A 16,935-nucleotide genomic window follows, 5' to 3' on the forward strand; every position below is an offset into this window, starting at 1 on the left:
CAAACACCAAGAGATGCATTCAGCATTAGCTATAATGCTTAAAACCCACTACGTTATATCAAATATTTTATTCCCCCCACCTCCTGGTTTATCACCAATAGAGGCTGCTTTGCTGCCATTTAACCAGCTTCAATTTGAACTATGCATTTCACCAATAGCTTTTTTGTTTGGGCGGGTAGGGGAAGAGTGGGCAAAGTGTGAGACTGAAAGTTTTCTGTCCTAGCAACCTCACCCGCTCCAATAAAATGAAATGGAATGGTTGATCACAGTATTCCATGCAGCTAGTTCTGGAGAAAAGCAATGTGACACAAACCATCTCCTCAAAACTACTCAGTTGGAAGCAGGAATAGTTCAGCCAGCAGGCTCACTGTAGCAATTTTCATTCTCACTACAAAGAGATGCACCTTAAAGAGCTATTTTAACACTAAAATGTGAAGCAAATGCACAAGAAGCCATTAGTATTTATTTAAAAAAAAAATTTATTGCAAAACAGGGAATGTAAATTACTACAGAATATATATATATGTGTGTGTATATATATATATATATATATATAAAATCACAGTTCCACCTCTTCGTAATGCTTAGTAGACACTACAGAAGTTTAGTTTTCTATCCAACGTGGTTTAAAATTCAGTACTGTATTTCAATTTTTCAATTAATCTTTCCAGATCATTAGCAGTTTCTGCTCACAGACCAGTCATAAAGGCCAACAAATAGAACATCTTTCAAATACTATAAATCTTTACATAACTCACTGCATTTTCATGCTTACTGTACATCAGGGGATTCAGAGTGTAACTCCTCTCTCACTGGATTATTTTCATAGAATCTTAGTACTTTACATCCTAAATTAAACATGTAAAAAAATAATCACAAACTTTAAACACCTAATGCGTTAAACTGATTAAGGGATGTCGTGTTTTAGTACCGTTTTGAGGGGCCTTTAAACAAAAAAAGGTTATGATGTTTCCAAATATTTTGTCCAGGTCTTGTAGATTTCATGTGAAACTTCTACTGTTGCTCTGATCATAAAATTAAACGGTCTTGATAAATAATTTTTCTCCAAACTTGCAAACTTCGCTACCAATTATAACACAGCTTTACAAACGTGGGGTCTTTTCTCCCCAACAAAATAAATTCCAATTTAGTCACTTTCAGCCCACTTTCTTCCATTACTTTAAACTAACATGATAGGACTGTCTGGTCTGAAAGTTTTCCCCTCACACTAATAACTGTTCAGTGGTAAAGCAAGCGGTGCTACTCTACAAGTTGTCCTGTTCAGTCATCATGGAGTAGCCTATTTAATTAGTAGTCGAGACCCTGGTTTTCTGAAACAGAATTAATGCCTTTGGAAGCAGAAAATAAAACTCAGGCCACCTGAATAGAGGCCTATCCATCTAAAGAAAAGACTATCACAATGTATTAAATCCCCAGATAATGTGGATAAAGACTGTCCAGTTACTGCAAACACAGGGCAGACAATGCCTTCATTTTTAAGATTTCGACTCACCTTCACCTTTTCTGAAATAAGTCAAAAAAGAGAAAACCTAAGAGAGTGAATGTTTCTTTAGCTGCAGCTCTAAACAATAATGAAACATTTGTGCATTTAACAAAACGTTTGAACAACATGAATAGCAACATGGATTTCCCATTTGCTCCTTTCTCAATTCCTGTTGGGGTCAATTCCTTATGTGTCAAGCAGCACTCCAGTCAGTACCTCATTCAAGTGGCGACAGTAAGTGTTAGGAGGCTATTGTCATTTGCCAGCCCTTCACAGTTAAGTCAGATTCTGTCCTCACCAGATACCTACGACCATGCCCTTTCGAGCAATCGTGACTGGACAGCAATAAGCACAAGATCCCTAGGTGATTGTGCTCTTGGGTTAAAGAAAAGATCAAAGGCAAATTGTGGTGGGCCAACTGCTGCTCTAACTGGGTTCAGTTAACGCTGTTCAAATCAGGACTGGATTCTCGGACCTTTTTTTGGTATGGCTTTGGACCGTACTGCATGATGCATTTGTTGACTTGTAGTCATTAAGAAAGCTCGCTAAGAATCATTTCGAAGAAATAAAATACTAACTTTTCCTCACCAAAAATATTCAGTGCAGATATTTGTCTTTACTTATTATTCAGTTGTAAAAAAAAAACACGTGATAGCATCACCTTCCCCTCCCCCTCCCAACAGGAGTATTAATTGATGCAAGATATGTTTCGATGCAAACTGACAGGCCCCAGTAGCCCACCCTGGCCTTCAATCACCTTTGCACGGTCAGTGGGTAATAATTAGATTTGGAGCTCTGGCTAATCTTCCCTCGCTTAGCTCAAGAGGTTAGATGTAGCACCCTTATTGTCACCCATTGAAGTTAACCAATGCAGCATAGGTTAGGGACTAAAACTGAATCTTTCCAGCACGTATGGTTCTTTTCCACACTGAGCTTTCAGGGAACCTGCAGTAGTTTTCTTAAACCAACAAAATCTATCTTACACTGTTGCAGAATTTCCTCTGCAGCAGTAGCCCTTTGCCACATGTTGCAATGTACCCAAACTAACTCTGTCACACTACCTTATCAAGTTTAGAGTAAAAACTATTGCTTCAAACATTAGTTCATTGCAGACTCCAGTGTGCCAAGCCACCTTAAGTAGAATATTAACAACCATATTAGGAATATGTAAAGCAGTTACAAGGTGCAACAAAGAGTCCCAGTGATATTCACAAACTGGTGCAGTTTAGGAAACTTTAGAATACCTATAATCTCTCTAGTGTTTCACCCTTGAAAAGACACACACGTGTATTTACATATGTATATATAAACTTTAAAAAGATAATATTTCTACTATTTACTGGATAAGCAATAAAATCAACTGCAACTCTCAGACCATGATTATTCTGCGGGTCAAATATCATAATGTACAACTAAAGCCCTATCTGAATTCTTGCTGGAGCAAGTGTTTAGTGCTATCATAGAAGCTTTTGAAGCAAGTTCAATTCACCTAATATTTGGCTTGTAAAGCAGTTTTTTCCATTCGTTAAAGACATATTGCCATTGAATTTTAAGCTAATAAAAACAGCCAAACATTTATCGTAAAAATACCTATATTCGATTTAACAATTCAATCAAATTTTCTTTCTAAAATGCATTGAGATTTTAGACTTGTGCACAAAAGATGGTGTTGGGGAATTTGTCCTTGCTGTATGTTGCCACTAAACAATGTGGCACATTTTAATGATATATTCACTAAAGGTAGTCCCCAATAATTTATCTAATTTCAGATGTAATAATTGGCATGAAGAAAGGTACAGTAACAAAAAAGAAATCACATGGGCAATAATGCGCGTAGGATCAATCCCAGAACAAAGCCATAATAAATCTGTCAGTGTGGAATTAGGCAGTAACATATGATCAGACAATACAATAGATATGAAATTGGGAGCCAACATGTCTTCATTCATCTACAATTGTCTCATTGTGGACCTGCATGACCAATTAAAAAGCATAACAGAGGTGATGTGAGGCTTGATGAAAACAAGAGACAAAGAATAAGTCAGCCAATCTGTCCTAAGTTCTGGAATGGGACAAAAAAGGAGCGAGTAAGTAATATCCAAGCAAAACTCAAAGGTCTGCTGTATTCTAAGTATAACGTAACTGTAGACACAAAAGATATACCAAATCAGTCTTACAAAAACACTTCTGGAAAAGTTATTTAGCAGGCTTTACATATAAAATGATCAAATTTTTAATCCTTTCAGCACTGAAAATCACATAACTCACAACAGTGACGAAACAAAACAGAAAAGTTAAGAAAAAGCATACTCTATCTCTGGGTCAATAGTCAAAATGTTTTTCTTAAATCGGATTTTTTTTAAAATCCAGGGCTTTGTGTTACTGAGTTGTACTTACCCATACATACTAGTTGCTTAGCAGCAAGAATTACTCCATTTCTTGGAATGCCACTTTAAAGAAATGTCAAAATGCTACTAAGTCTAACATTTACAATGGGTGTGGAGTAATTTTTGTGAAAAGATCTTTACATATATAAAAACAAATAAATACTGTAAACAAAAAAGGCAGTTTTGGATCGTCTTAACAGCCTAAACCTTGCCTTTTGTTCTGCAAAACAATTACAAATCACAACATCTGTATCACATATCCTTTATGACTTTTGTTGGCAATGTCAGTCCTTGCACATGTGAAAAAGCAACAAGAGATGTCATCTTCTCAGTTTTGCATCTTCTTTTAATCGCCACATCATTAACTCCATGCAGGCACAAGCATCTTCACTGGAATCATGTCCTTCAACTAGTAACAAAAGTGAGAAAATTATCAAGGAGATTACATATTTAATAATAATAATATTTATTATTGTCACAAGTAGATTTCCATTAACACTGCAATGAAGTTACTGTGGAAAATCCCCATGTCGCCACTCTCCGGTGCCTGTTTGGGTACACCGAGAGGGAGAATTCCATGTCCAATTCACCTAACAAGCGCGTCTTTCGAAACTTGTGGGAGGAAACCGGTTGCCCGGAGGAAACCCACGCAGACATGGGGAGAACGAGCAGACTCCGCACAGACAGTGACCCAAGCCAGGAATTGAACCGGGTCCCTGGTGCTGTGGCAACAGTGCTAACCACTGTGCTACCGTGCTATCAGAATTTTCAAAGCACACAATGACGAAATGTGCCGTGTTTAATAGGTTTTCTCATCACATTACTTCTCATGATGATACTTTATGACTAGTTGGAGAACTAGCTGAAGTAATATTGGATTATATAAAAGTAAATGTTAATTTGTTACATTGTCTACAATCACCAGATTTAATCTCAATTGTACACTGGGGGGGGGGGGGGAAGAGAAAAAAAATCGTTAATAGAGATGGTCATATGCTGAAAGCTGGAAAATTGGTCAGGGCATAGGGCAGCGTAATATGGTGGGTCTTAGCACTCCAGGAAGAAATTTTAATCCAAGACAAGCAGCTGGGACGCAAGTCACCTCTCTTTGATGGCTTTGAAGGGTTACCAAGACGATTGAATATTGCTGCCCCAAATCAGTTCCAAGACCACATGATTCCAGAGCAAATACATACAGTCTTTAAAATAACAAAGGGCAGAAAATTAAGAAGTTAAGTTGGTGCTCTAAATGGAATTCATGCTTGTGACAGTGGTAGCGTAGTATGCAGCGCTGCCCTTGAGTGTCGGTATTCATTTTGCTTTATCCTCTTTGAAAATATATAATGAATTTCCGTAATAACACATTCTAACCAAGAAAGAATAAACAATTGAGAAAGAATTAGCTCTCCTTTATTAGAACAAAACCATCCACTAGGCAATTGTGGCTCAAGATTATTTCTTGGCTTATTCACAGCACTGATATTCAATAGTTATGGATCCAACAAGATACATTGCATAACATAGAGAATGTTCAACAATAAAAGAAAATGTTTTAAATAACAAAAACTGTTACACAGAGGAGCTTTAATGAAATTTGAGCTATAATTTCATAACAAGTCTCTTTCTGGTAGGAAAGTGACAGCCATAGCATTCTATTTAATTTCTTAAACAGATGGGGTGGGGGGGGGGGGGGGGGGGGGGGGGGGGGGAGAATTTCGCACGCAAGTCCCCCCATCGTGTTCCTCGGCCGGCCGTTGGGCAGATCTTCTGGTCCCCCCCCGCCATTGATGGGATTTCCCATTGAATCCACCTCCCTCTCCGACTGTCGGGAAACCCGCGGTGGGGGTTCGCCGTCGGTGGGGAGAAAGATTCTGCTGGCGAGAACGGCTGGAAAATCCCCTCCCAATGTGTTCATTCAAAGCCAATACAACAATGGTTAATTGGATTCCTCCATTGCTTTTACAAGCTGAAAAACTAAGTGCGTTTCCAGTACAACTGTACAGGTTTCAGATCTTCAGGGAAAAAATAAATTTGGCATCTATACTTAATCTGAAGGAGTTAATCGGACATTTATGGTGTGCTCAGGCAATAGACGATGAACAATTCCAAAGCCAAAATTATAATAGTGTAAAATTATTTACACATGATTGGACCTGGGAAATCCCAGTCCCAATTGCTTTAATTCGTAGATAATCAAAGGTACAGTGACTCTTCTTACTAACTACCACGTACCATTATCCTGGATGATGCGTTTGAGGTAGTCTGCCATCAAGTTTCTCAGTGCTCTTTTATATGGCAATCCCAGTCGATGTGGAAACACAATTGCTGTGTCAATCACTGTGCTATGCATAAGCTGGAAGAGAAGAAACACAGTTATACTGGCTATCCTGTCACTTCCACTTATTTCCATCATAGTTAACGAGAATCAATTTCCTCCCATGTTTATTTCAAATTTTTCTGCAAGTTATACTTAAATCTATAACTTTTCAACAAATTACACTTAAATGTATAAACATCAACAACTTACATTTATAAAGCATTGTTAACATATAAAACACCTCAAGGTGTTTCATCGGAGCTTTATCAAACAGAACCTGACACCAATTACAACATGTAGCTAAAAATTTAGTCAAAATCATTGGCTTTAAGGGGCATCTTAAAAAACAAAGGAGAGGAAGAAGCTTGGAGGTTTAAGAAGTGAATCCCAAAGCTTCAGCTCAGGCAGCTGAAGGCCCCAACTGTGAATAATGCAGTGATTAAAACCGAGGACATGCAAAAGGTGAAAGGGGAGCAGAAATCTAGGATGATTCAATTAAATTATAGAGATATTGGAGAGATCAGATCACGGATGATAATTTTACAGCTGACGTATTTCCAGACAGGGAGACAATGCAAATCAGCAAGCACAAAAGTGGTGGATGAATAGGTTTCGGTGAGAGTAAGGCTGTGGGTAACAGGGTTATGAATGAGCTCAAGTTTATGAATGCTGGAAGATGAGAAGACAGCCAGAGAGGATTGGCCAAGTCTGGAGCTAACACAAAGTAGATGAGGGGTTTTACCAGCTGGATGAGCTGTGACAGGGATTGAGACTGGCAATTTCTACTGAGGTGGAAGTAGATGATGTTGATAATGGAACGGATGTGTGGTCAAAAGCTCATCGTTATCAAATACAACTGTCTAGTTTAGCCTCAATGGTCTGGGAAAGGGACGGAGTAGGGGGATAGGAAAAGGAACCAAAGTCAATAGTTTCAGTCTCCCCGTTATTTAATCAAAGCAAACCTCTACTCATCCTATACTGGATGCCAGATAAGTGGTGTGAAAGATCAGGGACTGCACAGCAAGAGAGAGGAGGTGGTAGTGAGGTAGAGTTAGGTATTATCAGCTTAGGAGTGGAACCGGATGAGTTTTTGGATGCTGTTGCCCAGAAGCAACATACATATGAGAAATAGGAAGGGGCCAAGAGTAGGTCTTTGAGGGATTCCAGAGGTAACCGTGCAAGAGTGAGAAGAGAATCCATTGTAGACGACTCTCTGGCTATGATTGGATAAATAAGAACAGAACCATGCTGAGCTAGCCCCCCTTTAGCTGGATAACACAGGACAGACAATGGAGGATGGCGTGGTGAAGACTGTAGAACAGATTGAGATGGAGAGGGAAGGATAGTTTACTATGGTCACATGCATTTTGATAACGTCTATTTCACAGTGTGGTAGAGGCCGCAGACAGGTTAAAAATGGGCACAGGTTCGAAACTCCACAATACACTCGAGGACTTGAGAGGAAAGGGAAGTTGGAAAAAGAGAAAGACCTTGTAAATATGTTTTTTTTCATTCCCTGACCTTAGAGAAAGGTACAACCGGAAAAGGGAAGTTCAATAATGGGACTCATGTCTCAAGAAAAGATAAGATATGAAAGAAGACTTGCATTTAAATTTCATGACCACATGTTGTAAAGCATTTTACAGTTAATGAAACACTTGTTTTTAATGTGTCACTGTTGTAATACAAGAAATGCAGCAGTCAATTTGAACACCTTTCTCGAGGGCAATTAGGGACAGGCAATACATGCTGGCCTAACCAGTGAAGCACACATCCTTTGAAGTAATAAAAACACAGCAAGCTCTAACAAAGAGCAATGCAATAATGATGAGATAATCTGTTTACTTTATGACATTGATTGAGGGATAAATATTGGCCTGGAATTAGTGCAGAAGGAGGCCATTCGGCCCATCGAGCCTGCACCGACCCACTTAAGTCCTCACCTCTACCCTATCCCCAGGACCCAATATTCCACTGCTCTTCTTCAAAATAGTGCATGGAATCTTTTAAGTCCACTTGAGAGGGCAAATGGAGTCTCTGTTTAAGACCTCACGCATGTTGCAACAAGTAAAATTTTGCTACATACTGCAGGTTTAATCACACTTTGAACTCAAACAATATCTTACAAACTACTTATCCTCCACTTTTGTGGTAAATTAACTGAACCAATTTCCTTCAGAGTGCTTTGCATCCTCTCAGCAAGGAATATTATCTAATGCACACACATTAGATGTGTTATGTACACTTCATGAAAATATACACAATTTAAAAAAAAACTTTTGTGTGATACCCTTTTTATATTGCTTCTTACCAATTTAGCCTTCATTTTCTGAAACCAGTGATTCTATGCTTGGATAGGTTTCCAGTGGTTCAAAACACCACTTGATATTTCACACAATAAGACATGAACCTAAAGACCAAACAGCAGTGGGCAGCAATATGACTGGAGAGGCATCAAAGCCAACTTTGAACCTGCGGCTCATTCATGATTAGGCACCTGCACGTCTGTTTGGAAGTATGGATTGGGAATAAAATAAGGGGTATACACCTACTCTAAATGTCTCATACATATGATCTAACTGCAGAGCACTGGTAATACTTTAATGAATTAGCTAGAAGCCGCAGTTTCTGTCTGCTCTTACTTAAGCTATTGTCTTGGTAAACAATCCAATAACTCAAAATGTCACATGGCAAGACCTTAATCCATTAGAGAGGGCATTAGCTTACCCTCTTGAAGCATCATGACAATTTGCCAAATTATTTAATGAACAAAAGGATTAAGATCATAATTGTTCTGTAAATATGTAGTCATTAGACAATTTTTGTCAACAGAATGATGATATCCAAAATTACATAATGGGCTATAACTTCCTACTAGCGGTGTAAAGTCCTGGTCTGCTGGAATTACAATAGTTTAAAGTGCACTGATCCACTCTGGAAAACTTTGTTCAAATCTCCGCTGCTTGGATCCTGCAGTGTAAGAGCCACAGCGTCGTGCAACTCCAGCAAACTCAGGGAGGCCATGTCCTTTGTTTTACCGCACTGACTGCCGTAAAGTAAGTAGGATTAAAGGGCCCAGTGAAATTGACAGGTCAGGGAGAAGGTAAGTGAATGGTTGGTTGGGAGGGTTGTGTCGGTAGTCAGGATGAGGAGGGGAGGGGCATCATATTTTGGGGTGGGCGCGTGTGTGTGTAGTCAGGGCAGGGAGCTGGCTGGGGGTTCTGACGGAATGGCTTGGAGGAATTGGGGAGGGGTGGAGAGACCCATGTGGCTGGGGTCGGGGTGGGAGTGGCCTGTGCAGGGCTCAGTCTGGACGTTTAAAATTATGCTGAAGTTAGAAATGCTTCCATTCCTTCTTTCCTTTTCAGAGTAACTATTAGCGCAACATCTGAAGTAAGCAACTTCAGTCTCTTTGTCAAATGGTTCCCAGCACAGAACAATTGTCCACGGGGAGTTAGCACTTCTGGACAATTGCCTTACCCGAGAACCTCCCAGAGGGTTTCTCCAGAGCATCTTTAACCCCCAACACCCCCCCGCAAAATCTGACACTAGGGAGACAGGAAGCTTTGGCCGATATATCCTCTACAAAGTGTACACATAGTAAACGGAGTCAAATCCTAGGGAAGCTGCCATCACATTTGCGATAAGCAGAGCTTTGTGATAGCCAAGGAGGCCTAATTTGCCACACGAATGCACCTTTATGCAAGCTTTCGTTTTTCAGATTCAAATGGCAAATTAAAAAACATATTTTAAATCACAGCGAGAGTGATAAAATCATTAATCCATTTGCTCATAGTTTACACCGTGTTTGCCTCGAGAAAGACCAGGATTTAGCACCGCAACAACTCTGTGTGCTATATAGTCTGCTGTGCCGTCATTGCATTCACCCATTTTTCCTGTTTTTGGCTTGCAGTGTTAAATCCTAGAGGATCTCTACAGCCTTCATGGTAATGGCCAGAAAACAGGTAGGTGAGTGGGAGGGCATTCATTGGAATCTTCAGGGTCATTAACTCCCTCACCTTCCCTGGCTAAAGAACCTCCTGCATGGACGATGGTATCATCTGACAGTTTTGTCATGCATTGCACAGCAGCGCCCACCTCCGCGAAGGTTTCATGGCTGTCTCTGCCAGAATCTCCAGACCAGCATCCTGCAAATGAATGGAAATTGCCTGGTCATCACATTGATTGGCGTCACCTTGCTCCTCTTAGCTCTCGTCATCCTGTGTAACTGTAAACTGTTTGAGCCCACCATGGTTAAAGCAGATCGAGACTGCGGCTTTCTTCAGCATCACTTGCACAGTGGGATTGCAGTCCTACTTCTTATAGATGGCCTCAATAAGCGGAGAGAACAGCTGCCGTCGCTAGTGGTATTTCAAGTTCCCAATCACTTCCTGATCCATTGGCTGGAGCTTGATGCTCTTCTAGCCAGCGATGGCTGTACGTAGAACAGTTGTCTACAATGAGGGCAATCTTCTTTTTCCCCTGTTGATATGTTTTGTCCACTTTTCTTACCCATGCCTCCAAAATACTGGAGATTAATCAGGCAGTTTTATTTGCCTCGTACAAAGCACCGTGGCTTCTTGGACCTCCCCACCATGAGAAACAGCAGATATTTGGTGCCGTTAATACTGGCAGTGATAGCTACAGCAGTGACCCATTCCTTGCTCCACATTCCGCGTGCCCCCCCCATAAACATCAGAGGGGGATCTGGAAAAAGATGGTAAAACAGACCAATTTCACCCGTGACAAAAATGTCTCTGTGCATACTCGTTTAAGGCATGGACAAGACCCTTTTGGAGCCAATTCTCTGACATTACAGAGGTAATGTTAGTAACCACACAACTTACTGAACCAAAGATGATATTGTGCCTGGTTTTGAATTGGCCCAGCCATCCAGCACTTCTTTGCCACAGCGACTCCCCTTTCAGGATTGAGCTGGTGACGAGCATGTTGCCTGTTTAGGCTGCCTTCAACCATGTTAGCAGAGCTTCTCTGATGTTGGGATAGGCAGCCATTCTCATTCTCCTCTTTGCTGGAGAGACTATCTGTTGAACTGTTCCAGAGTGAGTTAGCACTGCTGCCTCACAGCTCCAGGGACTCGGGTTCAATTCCAGCCTCGGGTGACTGTACGGAGTTTGCACTTCCTCCCCATGTCTGCGTGGGTTTCCTCCCACAGTGCAAAGATGTGCAGGTTAGGTGGATTGGCCATGCTAAATTTCCCTTAGCGCCCAAAAGGTTGGGTGTGGTTACTGGGATAGAATGGAGGCAAGGGCTTAAGTAGGGTGCTCTTCCCAAGGGCCGGTGCAGACTTGATGGGCCAAATGGCTTCCTTCTACACTGTAAATTCTACAAAGATGTTCCCCACGGCTTTAATGCTGGGCGAACTTGATTGTGAAATCTCCCATTCATTTGCAATGTCTGATTTCATGCCATTGTTTCCCATTTTCTCAATAAACTTAATCTTTCGGATCAACACTTTTAACTCTCTCTCAGGCTTTGCCATACTTGCACTCTTTACAAATTGCTTCACAGAGCAATGTGAGCACGCTTAGCTTCAATCACTTCGCTGATTGCTCAGTGCAGTCACCTTCATTCAGAACTTTTTCCGGCTGGTTTCAAAGAAAAGGGACAGTAAACCTGGATCAATTACTACAGAATTTCAGCTAATCACAGGCATTGTCCGATAGCTTTTGCTATTCTGCTGTCAGGAATGGTTGATAATTTCGACACAAGATTTTGTGTCATTGGAATTTGACAATTTCACTGTACAGGACTGGTTTCAGAGAAACAAAATGCTACCTAGCCATAGAAATATTAGTGATATTGCAGTTAGACAGTGTGATACACAGTTTCCTAATATTCTATTGTATGAAGCCTTAGTACCTGTGCAAAGCACTATCTTGCTTTGTCCTGAAGCTAAATAAACTGTGATCACTGACTCAGAATACTTGTCCCTCAAGGTACAATACGTCTCCAGGTTTGGATAGGTGGGATCATAACACAACAGGCTGAAAAATGTGGTGTTGGGAAGGAGTGGCAGATGACACACTTTGGAAACCACGTCGGCACGTGGAACCAAAATGATCCATGCTAACTCGAAACACAGCCACAGAGCACTGGGGGGCAGACTAACCAGGGCAGAGTGGGACATACACCCCTCATTGGGGCAGATATCTCACCCTAAAGCACTGCCAGCCAGTCCAATTGGCAGTAAGGTGGTGGGATGGGTGCCCACCCCACCGGACGAGTAACAATGATGAATACGGAGTTCTACCATCATTTTGCAAAATTTGGTTCAGTGTGTTTACTTGTGCTTTGTAGCCTACCATGTTAAAAACAGACATGTAATCGGTATAAAAGATGATCAGTTAGAACCAGATAACAGAGAACTGCATTTAGGTCTTCTAGAAGCTGTTGATATTTGCAGCAACACGAAAAGCCAGCAAAACAGGTGAGGACAAAGTGTTTAATTATCAAGTAACATTATAAAAGCAGAAAATGCTGGACATCTCAGCAGGTCTGACAGCTTCTGTGGAGAGAAAACGGAGCTAATGTTTCAAGTCTGGATAACTTTGTCAAAGATCTGACTAAGTGCTTGTGCGTGCCCCTGATAGGAACGTCTAGGTTAGAGAGAACTTTGCTTCACAATCTGGCACCAATGCATTTATTAGAAAATTCTTTACAAATATAATAAACGCCATATCAAAGTTTTACGGTTTTGGTTTCAAGCACCTTATTCAATAATTAAGAACATCAATGAGTGCAAATGTGCTGTTGCATCTTGAACAAATTTTACAGCCTTTGCCAGATTTAAAGCCAGGACATTTGGACCAAACATGTAGAAGCAGATAACAAATCACACCGCAGGACTTTCCAGGTGTATATTTACAAATATTGTGTAACATACACAGAACACATACTCTCGTTCTGCATTGTGTACTGCACTGTAAATATGTATTACTGAATATAAATATTTTTAAAAGCATGAATGCTTCAGATATAAAAATCAAGACGATTCTGTTATTAAGGTTACTTCAAACAGATTAATTTCTCATGTTTTATGAAACATAGTATGCCCATTTCTCTAAATATGGAACAAGAAACTCTTGCCAAGTTATTTTGCTGCTGAAACTTTGCTGCAAGGCTTAGGTTAACAGCTCATTAGTAACTTAAGAGAATGGATATTAAATTTGCAGTTTTATTTTTAAGAAATGCATACCTTTAGTGCAAATAAATCACTTTCCAAGCTGTGCCCAATTAATATAGTTTCAGCACTGAACATGTTCAGTAATACTGCCTGTACATCACGAATAGTAATTGTTGTACCCTCCATATCCTCCTCTGTTACGCCAGAAAATCTACATAAATAAAATAAAAAAAATAGGTGCCTCACTATAAACATGGTTACAACATGGAAGAAACACAAGGCCATTATGATACAACAGTAATCTGGGTGCAAATAAGTTATGCGCTTGAAAATAATTGCTAAATTTTCAGCATAAGTGAGTTATATGCTTAATTACAATACTCCCACCTACTTGATCATTTACACCTGTCCTTCATACATGCAGGACTCTCAGAGCTATAGGGCTGGTGGATGTAACAAGGTTGGGTGAAAGCAAGGCAATGGAGGGCTTTAACATGAGGATGAAAAGTTTAAAATCAAAGCATTGATAGACTGGGAGCCTACTGGATCAATGAGCACAGGGGTGATGGCAATCAGGATTTGGCGCACTAGGATATGGCTAGCAAAGGTTTTGAGGAGTTAACGTATTGAATGGTCAATTGTGAAGGTAGTAAAAGCACAATGAGGTAAGCTGAGGGGGTAGCAGTGACAACAAATGAGACGAGATGGCAATAGGTATATTTTCAGATAGAGTAAATTAGCAGCTGGCTCAAAGTCAAACAGGACATCGAGACTGATAATGGTCTGGTTCAGTGTCGGAGACATTGGTCAGGAACGGGAATGAAATTGGTGGCTCGGGAATGGAGTCTGCATCAGAGGCCAAAGACGATGATTTCAGTCCCCCCAATTTTTAATTAGAATTAAATATTGAAAGGCACCTCTGAATGCAGGTTCCTAAACCCGCTGAGCCTGAATGATGGTGAAGTGAGTTGAAACGAAAATGTTCATGCTTAAAGGAACATACTGTGTACATGGTGCTCACCTTCGATTCTGATTGTAAATCAGCAAAAACACTAATTTTAAATTTGACCATTCTAATGAGGTTGGGAGGATACTTTGATCTAAATTGACACTGGCAAACTAGGCACAACACTTGGTGCATTTTCAGGTCTGAATTTCAGCTTGCATTCAAGGAGGAAACTCCAAGCCAGTACACTAAGATTGTGCATGAATAGAAGGTTCACTAATGCAATTGCCTAAAAGTAGATCAGTACCCAAACTTCAGGGAGTTTAAATGTTATACAAGAGGAGAAAGGATGGACTGAAATGAATAACAAATGAGCAACACAATCAAGGGGTTCAGATATGTCTAATCTTGCAGCCCATTAGTTATTGATGCCCAAAGCCAAAGCTCTGTCTCAATCCCAAACAATATGCACAGTAGTTTTATTTCATGATTTAAAGTATTTTACCTCATTCCAATGATGTAAATGACCAAGTCTTTCTTGCAGAAACACTTCAGCCCCCCACAGAGAATGGATTGTTTTAAATGGCAATCACGTGAAATTCACCACACCACTGCTTTCCCAATGACTCAGATATCACCCTACGTGGTATGGAGCTGGTACCGACTCAGATTTGATCCTTGATTGTGCGGAGTTAGCTGACCCAATTTGAGCAGCAATTGTTGGAAAGGAGTAAAGGGACAAGGCAATACGAATATCTCACGCCCCACTGCCAGGTTTGATCTTAACCGCCATGCCCTGTTGGACTGAATGACCTGCTGACAATTGTTAAGTGGGCTTTCACAGAGTTCTCACTGGGGTGAGGTCAGACAGTATGCTGATGGATTGTAAACGGTAACCCAGCAAGAGCTGAACCTTTGGAAAAGAAGGTATGGAGGAAGATGGGGGAAAGGAATACCAATTTTTCAAAGGGAGGAATTGGATCACTAGGAAAGTCTACATTCATATTAAGAATGGAAACTGGACGTAACTTGTAGTATTACTGACCCCTCCTCAATTATATCTGAACAATTCAGGAACAATTCAAGAGTTGCAGGAAAGTACGGAAATTACAGAATTCGATGAAGATTTTTCTCTTTTCTTCAGTACAAACATCTCAAGTACAGTAAACTAGTTAAAATAAGATTTACATTGTGGAAATGACCAGCAATCTTTCTCCAACATAGTTATTGAGTTATCGTTGCAACTAGCTCTTGGTAGTGACTCATCAAAGTCCAAGTTAACTAATAACTGTAGGAATTAAAGATTGTGTTTCTAATGATAAACTAAGTGTGCCAAGTTGCTAAGAACTGCCACTTAATTATTAAACATACCTGGTGTTATAATCAATGACTTTACTGTCTGGTTTGACAAATGTATCATACACCACTTTTAGATTTGGGTTGATAACGGTCAATCTTGTCAGCTCCAAACCTTGCTTTGTGTAGCACTGGAAAGAGTCATTCAGTTATTAAATAAAGAAGGAGTCATAATAAAATGCAAAATTACACATTCCTCTAAATGGGTACATACTCAAATCCTCCTTTTATGTAAAATGGCATTTAAACAGTATTTCTGACATCTATGAAATGTAATACTAATTCAGGATGGGTAGCCTTTTGCAAAGTTTGGGTGCTAAAAACTTACAATTGACTTTTTTTGTTGAATAGATTGTAATGCTTCCAGTAAGTGACATTGAACAAGGCACCATTGGTGCAAAATATTTCTGCACATACGCGCTGTACCATTAATTCAGTGTGAACTAGCATATTCAGTTAAATCCTGTCCTAGTGTCCTTCTGACCACCAAAATCAACTGATGAGTATATCAGAAACGAGGAATCACAAGGTGTACCGCTAATCCCACTTTTTCCCGCATTACACAGAATTCACTCATGCAACAATTATCTGTATGGTTCAGCACGACAGTGCTTCTATCTTGCTTGATTCATGGCTCTCGACCAAAACCCAGGATGCTTAATATTGCTCAGTCACTTAAAGTGTTATTGGTACTGAATAATAATGCATAAGAATACATGCCATATTCTCAGGAACCTTTCCTGTATTTTCCCTGTCTTTGGGCTTTATTAGTGATACAAGAACAGCTGACCTGCTCCCATGCCTTTACTATTAATACAGCTGATTTGAGGGACTCAGCTGTATGAAAGGTAACTGGCATAAATCCATATTTTAATTCATATATGATATATGCACACTATGTGCACACAATATACACACACTAAGAATAATGCAGTACATTGGTATTCCTTACCATCTCACAATCCAGGGCAAAGACACCTGGGTTTTCATCTGGTGGTATTTCTTTATCAAACGTCTTCATGAAACCAGCTAATTTTACTTTACGGCCATCCTGTACATGTTGCTGCAAGAAGAATACGTTCAAATTAATATCAAGGTTTAATAAATCATAGAATCTACAATGCAGGAGGCCGCTATTCGGCCCATCGAGTCGGCACCAACCCTTGGAAAGAGCACCTTACCCAAGCCCACTCCTCCACCCTATCCCTGTAACCCCTCCTATCCTTTTTGGACACATAAGGGCAATTTAGCATGGCCAATCCACCTAACCTGCACATC

At 40.2% G+C, this 16,935-nt stretch overlaps 1 protein-coding gene across 2 annotated transcripts in view; it reads right to left on the bottom strand.

Moving 5' to 3' along the window:
• Nucleotides 1-3,016: 3,016 nt before the first annotated feature.
• rexo1 (REX1, RNA exonuclease 1 homolog) overlaps nucleotides 3,017-16,935 on the bottom strand; it is a 114,037-nt gene continuing 100,118 nt past the window's right edge. The window contains exons 12-16 of one of the 2 annotated variants that reach the window (XM_038776604.1): nucleotides 16,610-16,720; nucleotides 15,673-15,788; nucleotides 13,428-13,566; nucleotides 6,124-6,244; nucleotides 3,017-4,300 (exon numbers count right to left, since the gene is read on the bottom strand). In XM_038776604.1, the coding sequence (XP_038632532.1) occupies nucleotides 4,212-4,300; nucleotides 6,124-6,244; nucleotides 13,428-13,566; nucleotides 15,673-15,788; nucleotides 16,610-16,720 (576 nt within the window). In that variant the 3' untranslated portion in view covers nucleotides 3,017-4,211. Of the gene's footprint in view, nucleotides 4,301-6,123; nucleotides 6,245-10,227; nucleotides 10,357-13,427; nucleotides 13,567-15,672; nucleotides 15,789-16,609; nucleotides 16,721-16,935 lie in introns of those variants that run through there. The other variant, XR_005457915.1, reaches the window with a different exon arrangement.

The sequence above is a fragment of the Scyliorhinus canicula genome, chromosome 18 (assembly GCF_902713615.1).
Source record: "Scyliorhinus canicula chromosome 18, sScyCan1.1, whole genome shotgun sequence".
Classification (NCBI taxonomy): Eukaryota; Metazoa; Chordata; class Chondrichthyes; order Carcharhiniformes; family Scyliorhinidae; genus Scyliorhinus; species Scyliorhinus canicula.